The sequence below is a fragment of the Antechinus flavipes genome, chromosome 4, assembly GCF_016432865.1.
Source record: "Antechinus flavipes isolate AdamAnt ecotype Samford, QLD, Australia chromosome 4, AdamAnt_v2, whole genome shotgun sequence".
Taxonomy (NCBI): Eukaryota; Metazoa; Chordata; class Mammalia; order Dasyuromorphia; family Dasyuridae; genus Antechinus; species Antechinus flavipes.
The window spans coordinates 12,737,478-12,760,894 of NC_067401.1; the positions used below are offsets into that span (position 1 = coordinate 12,737,478).

The following is a 23,417-nucleotide window of genomic DNA, read 5'->3' on the forward strand; positions in this document are numbered from 1 at the left end:
TCCAATTCAGAACATATTATAAAGAAATGATTGTTCTAGTTCAATTCCATTCAGTGACATTTGGGAAGCCATGAAGAGCCAAAGGAAGTGGGGGAAAGAGCACTGATTGATGAGCGAGTCAGAGGACTTGCATTTGAAACCCAGCTCTGCTATATACCATTTATTTGATCTTGACCAAGTTATATAATTCCTCTGAGACTCAGTTTCCTCATTTGTAAAATAAAATGACTTTTAAGGTCCCTTCCAGCTCCAGTTCTAAAACACTGTGTCCCAGAGTGGTCACAGAGTGGTCAAGATGGGGAGAGAACTTGTGGTCCATGAACCTCTTTAGAAGGTAAACTCCTTGAGGGTGGGGAATGTTTTTCCTTTTGCATCTGAATCTCCAATGTTCAACATACATGTTGCAAAGATAACTAATTCATGTCATCTGAGAAAGGAATTCAGAATGATTGTATTGTTGAAGATAAGGAAGATTATAGAATCATAGATTTGGAGAAGGAAGGAACCTTGGCTTTCATCCTTTCTTAGCATAAATACTGGAGTGGCTCGCCATTTCCTCCTCCAGGAGAGTGTGTTGAGGGACAGTTGGAGAAAATACCCCAAATCCTGAAATGGAGGGTCTTGTGTGTAAAGACAAGGTACTTGTTTCTAAGCATTTGAAAGGCTTTCATGGGGGGGTGGAAGAGGGGAAGATTAGAAATGTTCTTTTCTCAGAAGACAGAATCAGGTTGGAAGGTGGAAAGAGGCAAATGAAGACATGACGAAAAAAAATGGCAGCAGCTTCCTGAATAGTAGACATATTGGAAAAGGGAATGGACTGCCTCAGTAGCTATTGGGATACCCCTACATTGAGACCTTTCAATGGTGGTTCACTAACTATTTGTGAAGGATATTGGAGAGATTCCTGTCCAGATAAAAGTTGGCCCAGTTGACCTTGGAGGTTACTTCCAGTTTTAAGGCTCAGTGACTCTGCAAACAGAGATGAGTGTTTTCTTCATTTTCATGTCAATTTATAAGTGTTCTCTGAACCCCAGCTTATGGACCCCAGCTTGCTTTGTTACTTACTGTTTCCATCCCTAGTAGGAGCAGTATTGGAATGGTGGTCATTCCTCCATGAATCCACTCTTTTAAGGACACAATACCATCATGGTTAACATCAATCTCTGTCATCAGGTTCCTCAAGATCTGCCAAGAAACAAAGGACAAAGTGTTGGATGGGTAGGAATCAACTCTCTCCTTTGCCGCCTTTTTGCTTTTTCTTTTGTTTTGCTGTCCTTTCTATTTTTTCTACCATACTTAGAGAGATTCCTGTTGGTCTTGATTTATCCCTCTTTTATCCACCAGAATAAGAGCTGCTCCTGCTGGCCTAATTCCAATGAACTCTCTCAGGCTCACAAAGAGAATTATTGCATCCCAGTCTATTGGTCAATCACCCTCTCCTCTCCCTGCACAGAGCACCAGGCCTGGAGTCAGGAAGATTTTTCTCCCTGAGGTCAAATCTGGCTTCAGACACTAGCTGTGAAATCCTAGAAATGTCATTTAATGTTTTTGCCTCAGCTTCCTCATCTGTAAAATAAACGAGGAGGAAATGGCGAGCCACTCCAGTATCTATGCTAAGAAAAACTCCATGGGATCACGGAGAGTTACACATGACTGAATAATGAACAGCTGAAAACTATGATCACTGATGTTCCAATATTCACATTTTCCCTCCTTTAGATGATTGGATGACTCTTGTATTTAATACTTCTCAAGAATACAAATGTTCAATGGCACAACATCTTTGGAATCGTTCTTTTGCTGACTTTCATCTTTTCATCTTTCCGACTTTCACCTTGCTGACAGTAACATTCCTCCCAGTGAACCGGGGTCTCAATTCACCTCAGTTCAGGTCAACACAAATCTCTTAAGCATCCATTGTGGGGATTGTCATTATTTAAGTGCTGGGGAGGGCAGGGCAAAGCAGAACAAAGCAAAACAGCCTCTGTCCTGAAAGGAGAGGCCAATGGAAAAGCTAAGAAGAGGATATTTAGATTGTGACCCAATGTTGTTGTTTGTTATTCATTCTTGAAAAGGACCATGACATCAGGAAGCTAGTAAGAGACTAGCTGAATTATTTCTGGAAAAGAGTTAAAACCGATGGCTCGAGGAATTATTGTTTAGTCCCTCTCTCTTTGGTGATTTGTGATTTGTAGTTCTGTGATTTGTGGGCCTGAGTTTTCTTACATTTGCCTCATTTCCACGTACTGTTTCTGAGTGATACTGCTCTCTCGGACATTAGGCAACAAGACCCTCCATTTCAGGATTTGGGGTATTTTCTCCAACTGTCCCTCAATACACTCTCCTTCCTTATCACTATTTCTTGGCTTCTCCAGCTTCCTGCAAGTCTCCCTTCCTTTAAGAATCCTAAGTCTTAGTACTTGTACTGAGACAGCTCCCAATCAATTCTTTCTACAGCTTGTTGTCTTCCTTATTAACTTGTGGACTATTTGAGGATGGAAACTGGTTTTTAAAGCCTTTCTTTTTATCCCTGATACAGGACACACAGGACTCCTGATGAAGCAGGCCAAATCACAGAGGAGGTGCCAATCGACATTCGTGAAGGGCATTTTTCATCTGGGAGTTTTCTCTATCAGTGAAATCACCAACCCAATCTTCACTTCTTTATTAACTCTAACCCTAGGTTATGAAGGAGCAGAACTAATCTAGAGTCTCTGGGGGCTGGACAAAGTCATTGCCCCACAGCCAAGGCAGGGATGGTATTCTTGACTTATCCAGGCTGCTCAGCAGGGCCCTTGACTTACAGGCTTAAGCTCTGTGCAATCCCAGTTCAGATATTCAGCCACATGCACCATCTCGTTGAGAATCTGCTCCTGCTCCTATGGGGAAACAACAAGGAACAAGATAGAACCGGGAAGACGGGGTGAGAAAAGAGTGGGAGGAGGGAGCGCTGGAAGGAAGGTATATTTGCTCTGGTAAAATGTTGGGACGAATTCCACCTCATACCCTTATTGGCTGACCATGGGTCATTTAACTTTGAGCCTTCACTTCTTTATCTGTAAATATAGGAGTTGGACTCAGTGAGGTCATTTCTTGCTTCTTAATCCTATGATCCTGTGTTGAATTTTCATTAGGAAAGCCCAGAATTGGTCTATTCTCCATTTCCATTATTTGTGCTCTAAACTCAAGTGTCAAGAAGTTCTTAGGAACAGACCATCTAGTTATGGGTTCAAAGATTCAGTGCTGGAAGGGGCTCTAGAAGCCTTCTTCTAAAAGTTCAGCCCTTTCATTTTTCATTTTAGAGAAGAGGAAACTGAGATCCAGAGAGGTTAATTAACTTGCCCACAGTCACCCATATATTAGATGGTAGAGCTGAGATTTGAACCCAGGTCCTCTGATCATACTTCCTGCCCTACATCAGTGCATTCTTACATGGTGGCAGCAAACACCTGAAACGTTGACGTTTTACCCCCTAAGGAACAATCTTCCTTCCTTTTGCCTCTTCTTATTCTAAGTATATCAAGATGAGACTGTCTCCTTTATTTGTTCAACAACCACAAATCTAGAGTTGCCTGCTTACTATCTGTATTACCTTAGGTTAGCCAATTAATCTCCAGGCATCCTCTTCTGGAAAATGGCAGAGATGGGGTTTTATGACTCCTATTTCTAGATACATGCTTTGGTGATCCTGGGAGGACCACTGTACTGATTCTATTTTGCCCACTAGATGTCAATCATCCCTGGTATTCTCTTCTCAGTGGATTAATAAATATTTGCACCAACTTAGCTTCAGATTTTTGGTGAAGCTGTCCTGCCCCTCCCTATATGCTCATTGATTTATAGAGCACCAAATGGATTTATAGAGCATCCTGGAACTCTGATTGCATCGGGACAGTTTTGGATATTATTCTCAATGAAGGCCCTTAAGAAGATGATTTGGGAGGCTATTAGGTTGTAGCTCTGCCCAGAAGCCTCTCGTTCCCCTCTAAAATGAAATGAACTTTTGAGGTTCTAGGCCAATGCCCAGAGAACAGCAGAATATTTAGAAAGAAAGTGACTTACCTTACCATCCAGGTAACCATTGCCATCCCTGTCGTGCAGATGAAACATGACTGTAAGAAACAGGAGAGGATGCGAGATGAGGTGTGAGGAATATGGCAGGATCCAGGGAAGCTCTGAGCATCTCATGCTGAAAAGTGCTTACCTTTCCTTAGGAGATACACATGGGAATCCAAGGGTCCAGGTTCTAGTTCTACCACAATATATCTGTGACTAGTTATCCAGTTAAAGTGTTGTACTAATGAGGCCATGATCTAGGTGTCCATGGTACCTCAGCCTTAATCCTATAGAAGCAATTCATCAAAAGACACCATTGATCATAGAAAAGCCTGGTGAGCATGTATGGGTAGAAGACCAAGGGCCCTCACCAATGCAGAAACACAACTCCAAGGCAATCCTCTGCTGACTGTCAGACTGTTATCCGAGGAAGAATTTCTTTTCTCTTTCTTTCTTTCTTTCTTTCTTTCTTTCTTTCTTTCTTTCTTTCTTTCTTTCTTTCTTTCTTTCTTTCTTTCTTTCTTTCTTTCTTCCTTCCTTCCTTCTTCCTTCCTTCCTTCCTTCCTTCCTTCCTTCCTTCCTTCCTTCCTTCCTTCCTTCCTTCCTTCCTTCCTTCCTTCCTTCCTTTCTCTCTCTCTCTCTCTCTCTCTCTCTCTCTCTCTCTCTCTCTCTCTCTCTCTCTTTTTCCTTTTTTTTCTGAAGCAATTGGGGTCAAGTGACTTGCCCAGGTCACACAGCCAGGAAGTGTTAAGTGTCTGAGGCCAGATTTGAACTCAATTTGAACTCAGGTCCTCCTGACTTCAGGGCTGGTGCTCTAGCCACTGTGCCACCCAGCTGCCCCTAACACTGTATTTTCTATCAACAATTTGAATCTGGCAGCTTGGTGTAATGGATAATGATTTGTACATCAGAATTTGAAACTCACTGTTGAAACTAGCTATCTTACCCTGCCAGTCTTTTGACTTACCATCGGTTTTATCATCTGTAAAATGAGCACCTACTTCACAGGGGAATTATAAAGATCAAATGTAATATATATATGTGTGTGTGTGTCTCTATGTATATACACATAAAGACACATATTAGCACCTGTTTGTGGTTGTAAAGATCAAATATAATATACACATATATATTTATGATATATACAGACTCATATATGTGTATGTATATGTGTACATTTTCTCTGTGTGTGTCTATGCATATATATGTGTGTGTATGTATATATACATACAAAGACACATATTAGAACCTATTTGTGGTTGTAAAGATCAAATATGATTATATATAATATACACATATATATTTATGATATGTTCAGACATATATGTGTATGTATATGTGTACATTTTCTCTGTGTGTTTCTATGCATATATACACATCTGCAAACCTTAAAGTTTGAAATGGTATCTTAATTAGGAGAGCTGACTAAGATGGAGATGGGGGTAGGGATGGGAAGAGCAAAGCCAATGAGAGAAATTCAGGTAAAAAAGCAGTTTTCCTATCAAAAGCTGAAAAGCTGGATGATGTAGTAGAAATAGTAGTGGGTTTTTAAATCAGAAAACTTGCTTTCTAATATTAGTATTGTCACTTACTCTTTATATAAACCAAGTGACCTTGGATACATTACTTCTCTCTATGGACTTCAGTTTTCTCACTTGTAAATAGAAGGGACTGGATTAGATGGTGTATAGAGACCCTCCAGCTCTACCAGACCACCTCTGCTGATCCTGATCTTTATCTTGCCATTGGACCCAAATGGCTCTGGAGGAGAGAATGAAGTTTGCACAGCCCTCCCTCACTTAAATCCCTTTTATTTGCAAATTATGGCATTTCCTTCCTGATGATAGGGTCCTCTTCAAGAATGAAGGAAAGAAACAATAACAACACCCAGCTCTAGATCCCATTAAGAGCTGTTCATTTTAGGGAACTTATAGACCTCAAGGCAAAAGTGATAGAGGGGAAGTTCCTTGAAGGCTAGAATGATTTTATTTTTGTCTTTATATTCATAGTTCCTGGAATATTGGGAAGTTCAATGAGAAGCTTCAAAGGCCAGAAGGAGAAGATGACATTAGGGAAATAGATGAAAGGAAGAGATGATGGGCCAGTCATGGGCAACTGATGGGGAGTTCCGTTGGTATCTTTCTTGAAATCAGGAGAAAGTCACTGATTTTTTATTGTTTTATGTTAGTTACCTTAAAGCCTTCCCTGATGTAAATAAAACATATCATAAAAGAAGTCTAAAGCTGTGTCTTGCTTGTTTGCATCCTTGGAAAAATAATCTTAATTTTGGAGGAAACGGAAACGATTCTCTTTCAGCTTTATCCCTTTGAAGGATACAGGTTGAATCCCACTAAGCTTTCTATAAATTTAGTTTCCTCTCCATTACTTCTCACTGAGGCTGTGAAATTCAACACCTGCAGGTACTCCTTAGTCCTTTTGATGATGAGCCTTCCAGGACATAGCTGTTGATCCCAGTTCAGTGGTCTCTTACTGGGTCAGGACTCAAAGCCTTTGAATTTGTCTGGATCCCTAAAACCCTGGTCAATTGTTCTTGGCAAGATTTAACATTGGCCAGGCCTTTCCTCCTGATCTGAAAATTAGCTGTGGATCAGCAAGATGGCACAGGGCACAGCAAAACTGGCCCTGAAGTCGAGAGGACCTGAGTTCAAATCTGGCCTCCGACACTTAACACTTTCTGACTGTATGACTCTGGGCAAGTCACTTAATCCCAATTGCCTCAGCCAAAAAAAAATTAGCTGGATAATCTGTTCTTTAACAATGCCTAGATCATTTGAAAGCTATGACTCATTCTATATTCTTTGTCTTTACTCTCCATGAAAACATCTTTAATGAAATCTCTGATTTCTTTTATTTTCAGAGTTACCTTTGGATATGTGGAAGTCAAAAAAATCTACCACAGGGATAACAGAATCCTGAATGAAAACCCAGACCATTTTTACCTTCCATGGATTTTAGTTCCTGCCTCCAAATGTCACTTTCTCCCTCCACTGTTTTTGCACCCAACTATTAACCATCCATCACTATTGACTTATAAATCTGTAAGTGACACCTTCAAATTTGCAAAACTACACACACACATGTGTATATATAACATATATATATGTTATATATATAATGTATATAACATATATACACATGTGTGTGTGTAGTTTTGCAAATTTTGCTTTCAAATAAACTGTTATTACCATTTTCTGAAAGGCCCCAAGAAATGGCTTAGATGGATATGAAGAACTTTGTTCTAACTGTGATGAGAGCGGAGAGTATTTGAAGTACTGGAATGGAGAACAATTTGTAGAGTCTTTTCTGGCCTGGCAGGCCAATATATGAGTTCTACTAGAAGTTATCAGGGAAGACAAGACAGCTTTTGGAGGTTCTTTTCATTCTGAGCAAGCTATATGTCAAATTGATTCAGCTTCCTCCCTTAGATTTCAGGTGTCTTCCCTCAGCCTATCTTCCGACTCTCAGGGCTATGGACTTTCTCGAGGAAACCTCAATCAGATCAGGTTTGAGAGCAGAACTGGAGACCACAAACAGAACTAGCACAAAGCACAAAGCAGGCTGGGTAACTTCTCCTAATCAGAAGCTACCAGGGAATGTGAAAGGGGGGATGGGTCCCCATGGCCCCCATCCATCCATAGAGAAGGACAAAGTATGCAATTTTTCTTCATATGCTACCAGGCAAGTACCTAGGATGCTTCTGGGTCCCTGACCCCTGCTGGGAGTGGGCTGGGAGAATGAAGGACAAAAGAAGAAATTTGGTTGCCTTGCATGCAAATACTTACACTCCAGCTTGTCCTGGGTCCGACCTCTTTCCAACAGTGATAGGTAACAGATGATGTCTTTCAGGTAGATGACCTGGGGCATGACATCGGAAAGTGACGGAGAAACTAAGCTCGAGGTTTTACTGTCATCATAATCAGGGGTCTTTGAACCTATGAGAAACAAAGGGTATATCAGACATGGCTCCTTAAATATGTGGCGAGACATGGTCTTCACTACAACTGTTCCATCCTCCACCACCAACGGCCCCTCTTGAGTCCCAGTATCCCTGCAACCCCTTTGTCACACAAATAGAATCGTGGATTTGATTCAGATGATTTCTTGGCCATCTCAAACCATGCTGCCTTCATGAGGACTATTATCTTTATCTCCTTCCCACCAAAAACATTTCTTCCATTTTCTGAACTATCCTGGATGCAGAAAGGTGAGTTTTTGTCTTGTTCCGTTTTCTCAAGCTTTCTCATTTCTCCTTCTGTGTTGACTTTTCCACATTAGAAGGTAAACTCCATGAGGGCAGGAACTACTTTGTTTCCTTTTGTTTCTGCTTTGTTTCTTTTTGTTTCTGCTTTTTTCCTTTGTCTACCTGATTGTCTCATCAAAATCCTTTAAATACTCAAAGAATTTAATTTTACAACTACATGTAGTTTCTCTGCTCGATCAACCAGTTGTTCAGTTAGCACTTATTAAGCACCTACTTTACTATGTGCACTATCACATTCTGGACACAGAAAGAGAAACACAAAATGGTATCGGTTCAAAGATGGAAATAATTCATGTTAAAAGTTGTTGTGGAAAGATGAAAATTTTAATGCACTCTTGGCGGAGCTATAAATTGGTCAGACTAATCTTGAGAATAATTTGGAATGATATAAATAAATTGAGTAAAAAATAGATTTTATATATATACATATATATTCTTTAATTTTAAGACATTATTGTTAGACATATACTCCAAGAAGGTCAGTGTCTCCCCCCCCAAAAAAAAACAAACAAAAACAGTAAACACCAAAATATTGATGTTAGCACTTTTTACAGGAGCAAAGAATTGGAAACAAAATAGGCACTGAGAAATGGTTGAACAAGTAGTAATTTATGAATATAATAGAATATTATTATTGCTATTCTGTTGTTTTTCAGTCATGTCCAACTCTCCATGATTCCATTTGGGGTTTTCTTGGCAAAGATATTGGAAGGGTTTACTATTTCTCCAGGTCACTTTATGCATAAGGAAACTGAAGTAAACATGCTTAAATGACTTGTTCATGGTCACACAGCTAGTAAGTGTCTGAGGCTAGATTTGAACTCACATCTTCTTGACACTAGCTGTGTAACCTTGGACAAGTCACTTAACCCTGTTTGCCTCAGCTCCTCATTTGTAAAAATTAGTTGGAGAAAGAAAGGGCAAACTATGCAAATATTTCTGTCAATAAAACCCCAAATAGAGTCATGAAGAGTCACACAGAACTGAAATGACCCAACAATAACAATAATAACTTCCTGACTCCAGGCCTGGTGCTCTACCATTAAACCACCTGGTTGTCTAATAGCAGATATGATGACTACAGAGAAGCATGGGGAGACTTCTATGAACTGATGCAGTGTTAAATAAGAACAAGGAAAGGAAGATCCTCAATGACTACAGTAATGCAAAAGGAAAAAAAAATAAAACAACTGACAGCGCTACAAAAATGATTAAGCATATGCATGACCCCAAAGAAGAAATGTTAGAATCCAACCCCTTTTTTCCTTCTTGGCAGAAGTGAGGGATTATGGACATAAAATATCCATGACAAATAAGACTTCTTTGGATCTGTGGATTATTTCTGCTAAATTGTTCCCTCCTTTCCCCCTCTTTCTTATAAGGGATAGTTTTTGAGGACCAGTGGAAGGGGACAGGAGTAGATAAATTGGAAAAAGTATGTGATATAAAAACAAATTATATCATAAAATCTTATTTAAAAAAATACTCCCAGCCCACTAGGAACTTACAGGGGAAATGACAAATACATAATTAACTAAATACAAAACATAAACAAAGATACAAAGGAACTAGGTGGGGAGTGGAAATCGTAAAGATTGAGATGGATCTCATGCAGAAAGAGGTAGTTGAGCTGAATCTCAAAGCTATCTAGCGTTCCACAAAGTAGAAGGAAGAAGGGGAACATTTCAGGTGTGGGGATGCAAAGGCATGGAGTTGAGAAGTTATCTCACGTTATCACCCAGTCTTTTGGCTCTAAGACAAGTAGGAATGGAGATCCTTGAGCTGTCATCTAACAGAAAACTTCCCTGGACTTGGACGTCAAGGTCTGGAGGAAATGAGAATATTATCCTTTATGACATATATGGGAATAACTGCCCATATCACAACAATTGAAGAAATTAAATGGATGTAGAGTTTTATGACCTCGTCTGGTCACTGATAAGGTACAGTTCAGACAAGTCACAACACAGGTTAGTCACTTTTTCACAACAGGCTTCTTCCATGGATAATAAAGGAGAGGCAAGACTTGTAACAGATGGACCAGCCTGGAACCGTTTTTGGAACATGGCAAGCTCTTGCTGGGATAAGCCCTGCCTCTAAGGGGGCCAGGCTGGATCATCATTCTGGTCTCTGTTGAATAGGTGCCATTTAATTAAGACATTAACAAAAACTGGTCCTGGAGTAAAGGATCCTTACCCAAAGCCATAAACAAAGGCTGCAAGACGTGGCCTTCTGATGCCAGACTGCTGGGGCTCCCTGTGGTTTCTCAAACAATTGGAGCCATGGCCTCTTCAATGACTTGGACCCGGAAAAATTCACTGCCCATAAGCAAGAAAGTCATAGCCAATCATGGATCAGCTCACCTAGTGGGAAATCTCTTCCAGAAGTTGTCATCCCCCCTCTCTGGGTGTGCTAATAAGCAGGGGGCAGAAGCAATCAGGCTGCTAACTTTCAGCACTGTAATAAATCATCCTTTTTCCACCCATCTAGTGTAATGGGCTGAGGCTCAAGTTGATGCATTGAGGTCCCAAGCACATGAGGCTAAATAATAATTGGACCATAGTCTATTAATATATAAGCTTGGAGAAAGAATGGCCCCTGCCCACTCTTTGTGCAAATCCTGATGTGTTGTATAGGAAATGACAATTTGGGTGGGTGGAGGCAGGGGAGTGGAAAAGGAAGGGGAAGGAGAGACTGCTCTCATTGCCATTGCAACGGCTTTTCAGCTCAGATACCCCTTTGTTAGCTGGCTTCCTGTCGCAGCTGCCCATATTGCTATCGCAATCTTTCTTGGCCATATTGCTATCGCAATCCTTATTCACTTCTTCACTTCAATAAAGATTGAAGATTTTTCCCTTAACCTGAGTTCCTGACTCCAGCTGATTTTAAATAAGCGGTCATTACAATCTGGTAAGCATGCTGTAAAATAATCAGACAGGGCAGGAAAGGGACTGAGACAGATCCCCAAGCCCCAGACTTTGTCTACTTGAGACTTCCCTTATCAGTCTCTTTAAGGGTGTGCCCCCAAACTACCAGCTTGATGACTGCCTCCAATCCCTACCTATTCTTTGGAGTCCCTCCTTCTCTTCCATGGACACTTTAGAGACTATTTACAAGTCCTTCTTCCTCTTAATCCATTGACAGATACATGTTAAAAGCCTATGTGCCTACACACCTGTCAGATTGGCTAAGATGACAGGAAAAAATAATGATGAATGTTGGAGGGGATGCGGGAAAACTGGGACACTGCATTGTTGGTGGAGTTGTGAATGGATCCAACCATTTTGGAGCGCGATCTGGAATTATGCCCCAAAAGTTATCAAACTGTGCATACCCTTTGATCCAGCAGTGCTACTACTGGGCTTATACCCCAAAGAGATACTAAAGAAGGGAAAGGGACCTGTATGTGCCAAAATGTTTGTGGCAGCCCTCTTTGTAGTGACTAGAAGCTGGAAAATGAATGGATGCCCATCAACTGGAGAATGGCTGAATAAATTGTGGTATATGAATGTTATGGAATATTATTGTTCTGTAAGAAATGACCAGCAGGAGGATTTCAGAAAGTCCTGGAGAGACTTACATGAACTGATGCTGAGTGAAATGAGTAGGACCAGGAGATCATTATATACTTCAACGATACTGTATTAGGATGGATTCTGATGGAAGTGGATTTCTTTGACAAAGAGATCTAACTCCGTTCCAACTGATCAATGATGGACAGAAGCAGCTACACCCAAAGAAAGAACACTGGGAAATGAATGTAAACTGTTTGTATTTTTGTTTTTTTTCCCGGGTTATTTCTACCTTCTGAATCCAATTCTCCCTGTGCAACAAGAGAACTGTTTGGTCTTGCACACATATATTGTATCTAGGATATACAGTAACCTATTTAACATATATAGAACTGCTTGCCATCTGGGGGAGGGGGTGGAAAGAGGGAGGGGAAAAATTAGAACAGAAGTGAGTGCAAGGGATAATGTTGTAAAAAATTACCCTGGCATAGGTTCTATCAATAAAAAGTTATTATAAAAAAAGCCTATGTGCTAGCCACAGTATTAGGGATTGGGGGGTGCAAATATAAAGAATAAAACAATTCCTGACCTCAAGTAGTTTACATTCTATTAATCAGTCAGACAAGAATCAAACATTTTACAAGACCTGTTTCCAGCTGTTGTGTTGAGTGCTGGAGATACAAAGATAAAATAATTCAGTCCCTGCTTTCAAAAGGCTTAAAAATTTTATCAAGGGAGACACCAGATTCACATATGTCTATACAAAATAAAGAGGAGAGGGACTGACTCTGTGATTATATTGTTCTAAGGAACTCCCCAAAGAGGAAACTCCCTCCACCAATTCAGGTTGGTGATACAGTGTCATGGGGAGCTGCCAAGAGCAATGAGAAGCTACATGATTGGCCCAAAGTTATACAGTTTATATAGAGCAAAGGCAGGTGTAGAATGATAATTATAAGAGCAATAATAATAATATTGTTTGCATACTTATGTAGTTATGTGCCAGGCATTATGCTCAGTGCTTTAAAATTATTTTCTCTCTCCATGGTGCTGAGACCAGCTATAATCCTCTGACCTCCTCCCAAAATTGGTGAGAAAGCTCTCTCTACACACAGACTTATCTTAGAACTTTGGACAGTTCCATGTCTTAGAAAGCTTTTCTCTGATCTCAAACTCCAATCCGCCTTTGTAAATTCCACCCATTACTGCCCTCTGGATGAGGTCTGATCCTTCTTAACCTGACAACATTTAAATACAGATAAATTGTCCTCCCCGAGTCTTCCTTCATTTTGGCTAAATACTTCCAGTTCCTTCATTGGATCTTCATGTGACTTCATGCGGCTCTTGTCATCTTGGCCATCCTCCTTGAGATGGTCTCCAGAGTGTTCATCTTGAAAGATTATTATAATTCTTTTTCGCATTGACATTTACAAAGAATAATATTAAAAAGTGTCCCCCTGGAGATGCGGGAGAACCGGGACACTAATGCATTGTTGGTAGAGTTGTGAAATGATTCAACCATTTTAGAGAGCAATTTCAAACAATGCCCAGAGGGCTACAAAACTGTGCTACCCTTTGATCCAACAGTGCTATGACTGGGTCTGTATCCCAAGGAAATAGTAAAGGAGGAAAAAAAACCTAAGTGTGCAAAAATGATTGTAGTAGCTCTTTTTTGGTGGCAAAGAACTAGAAAATGAGTAGATGCCCATCAATTGGGGAATGACCAGATAAGTTATGCTATATAAAATTACGGATTATTATTGTTCTTTAAAAAATGAACAAGATGATTTTAGAAAGGACTGGAAAGATTTGTGTGAACTGATGCTGAGTGAAACAAGTGGAACCAGGAATACAGTGTACATAGTAACTGCAAGATTTGTGATGATCAACTATGACAGACTTCATTGTTCTCAGCAATATGGGGAACTAAGACAATTCAAATAACTCCTGATAGAAAATGTCACCACATTCAGGAAAAGAACTATGGCGTTTACCACTTCCTATCTGTGTGACCCTGGGCAAGTCACTTAACCCCAATTGCCTCAGGAGGGAAAAAGAATTTTGGAGTCTGAATGCAGATCAAAGCATACTATTTTCACTTTTTTTTTTTTTTTTTGCTTTTCATTGTTTTGCCCTTTTGTTCTCATTCTTCTTTCACAACATGACTAATATGGAAATGTATTTAATATGATTGTACCTGTATAACCTATATCAGATTCCTTGTGGTCTTGGGAAGGGGGAGGGAAGACATGGAAGAACAAAAATTTGGAACTCAAAATCTTATGAAAATGCATGTCAAAAACTATATGTGTAATTGAAAAAATGCTGAAAAGATAAAGTTTAAATCTATGGTTCTAAAAAAAGCACCCACTTTGATTCCACTGCAAGTTGTGACCTAAGGGGAAGGGAGTACTGATTCAGAGCTTGAAGGGACCTGAGAGGACTTGAAATGGGGAAATTCAGACTATGAAGTGAGATGACTTCTTGAGGTCCCCTAGGTAAGTAAGCAGTCTCTGCAGGATTTGAACCCAAGTCCCCTGACTTTAAAGTCAATGTTTTTACCCTCAAATCCTATTCCTTTTCTTTAATTGGTGTTTTACACTTCTATTTACAGGTAAGCTTTCAGATCCTGCTCTTTCTTCACTAAGCATAAAGGAAAGACTTGGAAACAGAATGCCGGATCACTCCCTGAATAACTCCCAGGACGATAAGAAACCACAAGAGATCCAGTCAGCTGCAAATATGAGGCAGGGCCCTCTTCCTATCTGCTCCCCGAGGCTTTCCTCCTATCTTCCAGTCAGTCTTCCTAAAGGTACCAAAGGGATCCAGAAGCAACTTGTAAATTTAACAACTGCTACCACATACTCACTCTGAAGAGAAGACGAGGGGCTACCCAGAGAGAAAGACACGTTTTTGGAATGCCTCCTTTTTTGCAAGTTTTCTTCATCTTCGGTCCCCGAAATGGAGGAATTCCTCCGCTCATCCTCTTTGGATGCCTTCTGGGCCCTGGCAACAAGCGTGTCATGATCTGCCCCCTTCCCGTTGATATCTGCACAGGGGAAGGATCAGGATCAATTATTCCACAAAGATTTGCCAGTATCCCAGAGAAGTCAGGAGGGGTTTATCAAGAGCCTGCTTTGTGCAGGCTCTGGGAGAAAGTATTTGATAAGTACTTCAAGGAGCTTTTCTTCCCGGAACTGGTACACTTCAAGGTGTGTGTGTGTGGCGGGGCCTGATGGTATGCCCACTATACATCCATCCTCACGCAGATTTGTATGTACTAATCACTCGGCTACATAGATCTCGATACCTGTATCTTTATCTGTACCCATCCCTACACTCAAGAATGTACTAGAACCAGCTCATACCGGCTCTTGAGAACTAATTGCAAAATTTTTTGTGTGCTTTTATACCTTAGAAAATCAACAAAAGCTAAAAATAAGGCTCGTTTTACTGTTTTGTTGATTGTCTAGACCACTGGTTCTCAAACCTTTGTTCTCAGTATCTTCATGTTGTTAAAAAACTATCAAGGATCTGTTCAAAGAGTTTTTGTTCACATGGGTTATATTTATAGCTATTTACTATATTAGAAATAAAAAATAATTTTGAATTTGTAGACCCTCTGAAAGGGTTTCAGAGATCCCAACAATTCTTTGGACTACACTTTGAGGACCACTGGATTCTAGACAAAGTAATAAGGGAAATATTAATGATGATTAAAATTTTAAATGCATCATGTGTTTTTGAAAAGCCTGGCAATACACACACACACACACACACACACACACACACATATATATATACATATATATATATATATATGTATACTTGTATCTTTCATACCTAAATCTATTTACTCTAAATAGTTATAGTGATATCAATATCAATACTTCTTTCTATAATACTTTTTTGAGGGTCCTAGACCTGTAATTTCATAGTTTTAGGGAACTCCTAAGTGAGGAAAATCCCTTTACTAATATAGATCTATACCTATTCTACAGTCAGTATCATTAGAGAATTGTCTGGGGGTACTAACAGGTTAAATGACTTTCTCAGGGTCACAAAGACAGTATATGTCAGGAGTAAGACTCAAGCAGATCTTCTTGATTATAGGATCAGTCATAGTGCTTTTAATTATGTCATACTGCTTCCCTAATTTGGATAAAATAAGATATATAAATGTGAGGATGTTTTTGAAGCAGATAATTATAAGGGAAGGGGGGGAAGTCTTTTCTCCCCAGGACCTAGCCAGTTGGGAGGGCAAACTGAATTAGCTACTTGTTATTGGTGGAGGGAGGTAATGTTGCCCACTGGATGGAGAACTGGCCTTAGAATTTGTCTGGTTTTGATAATTCTACTCTATGACCCTGGGAGGTCACTTAACTCCTCAACACCCCAGGGAACTTTAAGTATAGAAACTGCAGAACAGGTGTGGGTCTGCATTGACCGAAGCTGTTTCTTGACTTAGGAGTTCACCTATAGCAAAGAAATCACAGGCCCAATCCTCCAAACAATTATCAGGTACCACAGTTTAGAATTCAGAATTAAGTCAAATTTACACTACTCTTTCCCAGCTAATTGATACACACACCAACTTCTCTCTCCTTTTCTCCCTCTCCCTCTTTCCCTTTGTTCCTTGCTCTCTCTGTCTCTCTGTGTCTGTCTGTCTTTCCGTCTTTCTAGCTTTCTGTATCTCTGTTATAACTAAAGTTTAAAATGTCACTAAGACTTTCGGTATACTCTGTTTATCTACACCTCAGTACCCCTCACAGGAGCAACCACTTCTTCTGTCTTAATGGAGGTGCTTGTGTCTGATGTGTTGCCCTTTCCACTTTAACAATCGGATTATAAACTGTTAAACTCTCTCTGCAGGATTTGAACCCAAGTCCCCTGACTTTAACAATCGGATGATAAAAATATTTTTGAATAAAATCTGTATCCCTTCTGCTACAAACCTATGTCTTTTGGTATCTTGAGGAGGTTGGCAAAGAAGGAGCAAGTTGAGAAGTCAAAGTGACCTCAAACAGTCAATATCCACATTCTCACCTTCCCCAAGCCCATCCTTTTATCTCCTCCATCTCCACAAAAACTTATCTGTGGTGGATGAATCTGGCTAGATTGATTGAGATGTGTCTGTGTTTACATTTCTCTGTCATTTGGGCTTCGATTGACCTTGTCTTTCCCTCAAAGGCAGGGGCTATGTTTTGACCTCCCCTTTTAATGTCCTTCAGTGTTACTGTATACTATTATAATATATTATAATTATATTTATTATATATTTATATATATCATATTATATATAATTGTATATATACAACATAAAATGTAATCTATATATTATATATAATTAAAATAAAATAATATATAATACAATATATATAAAATATCAAATATCACTCTATTTTGTTGATTACTTGAAAGAAATTACTTTGCTTGAAGAGGACCATGCTATTAAGTAGCCCCTCTCTTCCTGATTTCTCCAGCTTTATTTCTGTCTCCATCTGCTCTGACCACCATGACTTACCTCCCATGTGGGGAGAAGCCATTTTTACCTCCACTGAAAAATATGCAGCCTACTCAGATGAAGGGAGGGTGTATTGAACGTCATGTGTTGTTCTTCTGGAGTGTCATCCCAGTGTTTTGTGCCACAGTGGGAGGAAGATATGGTTGGGGTCGTCTTCCACTGGCTTCTGGTATGGGAACAAGGAGCTGGGGACCCTCAAAGATATTTACCAGAAGCGCTGTCATCGGAGAGCCTGGAACTTTTCCTCACAAGGGCCCTCTTCCGGTTCTTGCATGAGAAGGACAGGAAAAGATGCTTACAGAGTTCCTCAGGGATGACCTCATCCAGGTAATTTTTCATGAAGATCTTGAATCCTTCATAGTCGATGAGCTTAGGGAAGAGGAGAAGAGGGACTGTTATTGTGATAGAAGGAGGAGGAGAAAATGAAAGGGGCAGGGACAAGTGAAGAAAGATAGAAAAAAAGGACATAAGGGGAAACAAAGAGGTTGGACAAGAGAAAAGGATAAAGGTTATAGAGAAAGAAAGAAGAGAGAAAATGCCAGAGTCATGTGGTGGAAAAGATGGGTAGTTTGGAATAAGAAGAGTGGGTTCAAATTCTGGTTTTGCCATTTATTACCTGTGTGATCTTTGACAAGTCATGTAAGTCCACAAAAATTTATTAAGGGCTTACTGTGTGCCAGGTCCCGTGCTAAGCTCAGGAAAGGAAAAAAAGGGCAAAAATAGCCTCAAGGTGCTCATTTTCTGGTGAGAAAGGTAATGTATATTTATGGAATACATACAAGTGATGTACAGTATAAAAGGGAGCTAACTTCAAGGTGAGGCACTAGAATCAGGGGGAACAGTGTCTTGAAGAAAATATTATTTGAGCTAAAATTTGAAGGAAGCCATGAGGTGACAATGAGAAGAGGGACAATTTTAAGTGTGAGGGACATCTAGGGAAAATGGATGAAACTTGGGAAGGAATGTTTTACATGCAGAATAGTTAGGAAGGAGACCAATGTCATTAGCTCATAGAGTATGTGAATGAAGGAATAAGGTATAAAAAGATTGGAAAGGAAGGAAGGGGCCGAGTTGTGAAGGGTCAAAGAGAGGATTTTATATTTGATCCTGAGGGCACTAGGAAGTCACTGGATTTTATCAATCAGGAAAGTGATAGGGTTAGACCTGGGTTCTGGGGAAATCACTTAAAATAAATAAGCAAAAAAAAAATCACTTTGGTATCCATGTAGGAGATTGGAAGGGAGAGAATTAGAAGATTTTAGCAATAGTCCAAGATAGTGCCAGACTGGTTTTGGTTTAAGGCCTGGTTCTTCAGAAAGAAATCTAGCCAGTAAACCCAAGATACCTTGAGAGGGTTCTGAGGTGTAAAAAAGGAAAAATGCTTTTAAGAGCATCTGAAGTTAAGGGTATAATATCCTATTTGGACAGAGGAAGAAAAAGAAGGAAGAAAGGAAAAAAAAGGAAAGAAGGAAGGGAGGTCTTCCAATTGTTCAGTTCCAAGCCAGCTTTACTCACAAAGGTTGTTGTTTGTCCATCATTTTTGAAATGGACCATGATCTCAGAGAGGTGATACCATGCCATGCAAGTGAACTGGATTTAAGTGAGACCAATGTGATTCTAATTGGCCACCAATCAGTCCTGGGCCAAGCCCATTTGATCGTTGTCTTGATCCTGATTGACTCATTTTAAATTAAATAGCAGTCATTTCTGCTTTGGCCAGAAACCCTGAGAGTCTCCTCCTCCTCCTCCCAGAGTCATTCATTCATTTGCTTATTTATTTAGATTTTTTTGACAAGATGAATGGCTGTGACCTCAGTCAAAGTGAGACCTTGGTTTAAAAAGCCCAGTGTTTCCCATTGCATCCTGGGCCATTTTCAGTTATCCTTATATATATCTGGCCACTAGACCCATACAGCTCTGGAGGGGAAGGTGAGACAGGCGACCTTGCACAGCACCCTCTTGCTTAAATCCAAGTCACTTGCATTATGGCATCACCTCCCTGATGTCATGGTCCTTTTTGAAAATAATGGATAAACAACAACAAGATAGTGCCAAGATGGCAAAGAAAAGGCAGGAACTTGCCTGAGCTCTCCCAAATTCCCTTCATAACAACTTTATTTAACATCTCAAATGAATTCTGGAGCAGCAGAGTTTACAAAATGATGAGGTGAACAATTTTCCAGACCAATATAACTTAAAAGAACTTCAGAAAAAGTCTGTCTCACACAGATAAAAGTAGAAAGCAGCCCAGCACAGTCAGCAAGAAATTCCTAGCCTCAGCACAGATTAGTAATAGAGGCCCAAGGTCCTGACCAGTGAGTGGGACAAGGAGCTAGTTGTGAGCTCCCATATAGCAGATGATCTACCAACCCCAGAGGCCCCAGCACACCAGGTGAAGACCTGAGTGAATCAAGTCAGTAGCCAGATTGCTGGTTCCCTGTTCAAGAAGCTTGGGACTGTGCCCTCTGTACCCAAGAAGCAAAGTTCAACTTTAAAAGTCACAAAATAGGATAGGAAATGAGCAAAAAGCACAAAAACAAAAAGCCCTTGACCATAGAAAGTTAATATGGAAACAAAGAAAATTAAAACACAAACTCAAAAGAGGACAACAAGTTCAAGAAGTCCACATTTAAAACCTTAAGGAGAAAGGGTTTTTTTTGGGTCTCAGGCCCCAAAAGAACTCCTGGAAAAGTTCAAAAAGGATTTTAAAAACCAAATAAGAGACATCAAAAAAACTGAGAAATAAAATGATAATGATGTAAGAAAATCATAAAAAGAGAGTCAACAGCGTGGTAAAGGAAGCACAAATAATGGGAAAAGATATATAAAAAAATCCATTGAAGAAAACAACTTTTTTTTATTGTTGAGGCAATTGGGGTTAAGTGACTAGCCCAGAAAAATATGAGGAAACAAAATTATCACATTTTGCAGATATTATGATGGTATACTTGGAGAATCCTAGAGAAACAACTAAAAAACTATTCGAAATAATTAATAACTTTGCCAGAGTTGCAAGATATAAAATAAACCCACAAAATCATTAGTATTTCTATATATTACCAACACAGTCTAGCAGTAAAAGAGAGATAGAATAATCCTCTTTAAAATAAATGTAGATAATATAAAATACTTGGGAGTCTAGTTCCAAGACAAACCCAGGAACTATATAAACACAATTGCAAAATGTTTTTCACACAACTAAAATCACATCTAAGCAATTGAAAAAAATTTTAATTATTTTTAGACCTAGAAAAAAATCATAACAAAGTTAATCTGGAACAACATAATGCCAAGAATATTAAGGGAATAAATAAAAACCAATATGAAAGAAGGTGGCTAGCCCTTCCATATCTCAAAGTAGTAATCAACAAAACTAAGCAATAGCATGGTAGATTATTGGAATACATTAGATGCACAAGATTCAGTAGTAAATAATCATATTAATCCAGCATTTGATAAATCCAAAGATCCCAGCTTTTAGGAAAAGAACTATTTGACAAAAACTTCTGGGATAGCTGGAAAACAGTTCGGTGGAAACTAGTGTAAATCATTATCTTTTATTTTATAACAAGGCAAGATCAAAATAAGTACATGATTTAAACATAAAGGGTGATATTATAAGCAAATTAAGAGAGCAAAGAATAGTTTAGGTATTAAGATCTATAGAGAATAGAAGAGTTTGTGATTAAGCAAAAGATAGACAGCATTACTGGATATAAAACAGATAATTTTGATTATATTAAATTTTAAAAGTTTTGTACAAACAAAACCAATGTAACAAAGATTGGAAGGAAAGCAGAAATCTGGGAAGCAATTTTTACAAGTGTCTTTCATAAAGGCCTCATTTCTCAAATAAATAGGGAACTGATTCAAATTTATAAGAATACAAAAGTCATTCCCCAGTTGATAAATGGTCAAAGGATATGAATAGACAATTTTTAGATGAAGAAATCAAAGATAGCTATAGTCATATGACAAAATGCTCTAAATCACTATTGATTTGAGAAATGCAAATTAAAACAACTCTGAGATACTAGCTCATATCTATCAAATTGATTAATATGAGAGAAAAGAAAAATAATATGGGAAAATTGGAACACTCCATATACTATTGTTGGAGTCGTAAACTAAGCCAAACACTTTGGTGAGCAATTTAAAACTATGTCCAAAGAACTGTAATCATATCCTTTGATACAGCAATAAACATATGAGGTCTATATCTCAAAGAGATCAAAAAGGGAGAGAAAGGATCTATTTGTATAAAAATATTTATAACAGCTCTTTTTGGAAATTAAAGAGATGTCCATCAATAGATGAATATTTGAAAAAGTTGTAATATATGATCGTAATGGCATATTACTCTACTATAAGAAATGATGAGCAAGATACTTTCAGAAAAGCCTGAAATGATTTATATGAATTGATGCAAAATGGCATGAACAGAATCAGGAGAACTTTGTACACAGTAATAGCAATACAGTACAATGATCAACTCCTGAGTGTCTTAGCTATTCTCGGCAATACAATGATCCAAGTCAGTTCTAAAGGACTCATGATGAAAAATGCTATCCACTTCCAGAGAAAGAATCGATGGTATCTGAATGCAGACTGAAGCATACTATTTTTCATGTTCTGTAATTTTTTCATATTTTTTCCACTTTGGATCTCTTTTTTAAAAAATATAACTAATATGGTAATATATTTTGTATGACTGTATAGGAACATGAACCTATATTAAATTGCTTACTATTTTAAGGAGGGAGATTATGAGGGAAGAATAGAAAAAATTTGGAACTTAAAATTTTTAAAAAATTGAATTTTTAAAATCATCTTTACATGTAATTGGGGAAAATATTGTTTTAAATATATACTAGGGAGTTCAGTTCCTTTCCTGTTAAATCTGAATACCAAAATAACCAATAAATACAGCCCGAAATGGAAGCAAATTGGAGACAGAGTGAAACCATCAAAAAATAGTGTAAAATTGAGGGGATAAGGACTTGAACTAAAGTGGTAGCTACATGAATATAGAGAGACGTGGATATGCCTCAGTAGTACTTTGACTATTAAAACAAGATTTGATGATTAATTAGGTAGCTGTTATAACTCCATCTTAGAAGACCCATGTTAACTCTTCAAAATCATTGTCTCCATTTCTGAACACTTTCAAGCCATCCTTTTAAATAAACTCACTTTAGAATAATTGAAGCCAAGAGTATCAGCATCTAGTTGAAGAAAGTCACTTTTTTCTCTTTTAGAAGATAGGAGCAATATTTGCATCCTTCCAGCTCCTGGTACTTCTTACTTATCCACCATGAGTCTGTGAAACCCCAATAGTAGTTCTCCGGTTACATATAAAAGTTAATGTTTCATCCAGTTGAGATTTCCATCTCAGCAAGATAACAACTTGGCAAATTGTCTGGACAACTCCTAAAGTGTAGCTAGTTTGGTGTTTCCTTTCTTCTTCTTTTTGAAATCTTCCTAATAATTTTGCTCTATTTTTCCTAGTTTGAATATAACCCAGATCCCCTTAGTAAAGAAAACAGAACCAAAATAGTTGATCACTTCCACCTTTTTCTCTACCTTTCATTGTCACTTTTCCATCTATTCCAAGTAGAAGCTCCATCCCTTTCTTAATTTTCTATGTGCCTTAGAGAGAGCTTTGGAAAAACATTTTGGAGTTTGATGTAGGTTCTCAGCACATATTAATCTTCAATTCTCCAAACCTGCTCTTACAGGATTATGTCACTTTGGAGATTCATCCTTAGTTATTTCCTCTGCCTTCATCTCTTAGACACATCTTTTTAAATGGATTTTTTGATCAGCTTTCTATTGAATCTAATGAGTCTATTTGGAGTTCTTAACTTGGAATCTATGAATTTTCTTTAAAAAATTGATAACTGGAAAAATTAGAGAGGGCAAGAGTCAAACTCCCCCCACCCCAATGCTCTAGGCCATGGAGGAAAGTTGCTGAGAGGCAGATTGAAGCTTGCTCTAAGTGTAATGGGCAATGGTAGGAATAGAGGATCTCTGAGGATATCTT

At 38.8% G+C, this 23,417-nt stretch overlaps 1 protein-coding gene across 8 annotated transcripts in view; it reads right to left on the reverse strand.

The window, feature by feature from the left end:
• DGKG (diacylglycerol kinase gamma) overlaps positions 1-23,417 on the reverse strand; it is a 257,067-nt gene that overhangs the window by 209,558 nt on the left and 24,092 nt on the right. For all 8 annotated transcript variants that reach the window (XM_052000062.1, XM_052000065.1, XM_052000064.1 and 5 more), the window contains 6 exons: positions 17,584-17,743; positions 14,720-14,899; positions 7,860-8,009; positions 4,063-4,112; positions 2,805-2,879; positions 1,066-1,185 (listed from right to left, as the gene is read on the reverse strand). In XM_052000062.1, the coding sequence (XP_051856022.1) occupies positions 1,066-1,185; positions 2,805-2,879; positions 4,063-4,112; positions 7,860-8,009; positions 14,720-14,899; positions 17,584-17,743 (735 nt within the window). The remainder of the gene's footprint in view (positions 1-1,065; positions 1,186-2,804; positions 2,880-4,062; positions 4,113-7,859; positions 8,010-14,719; positions 14,900-17,583; positions 17,744-23,417) is intronic.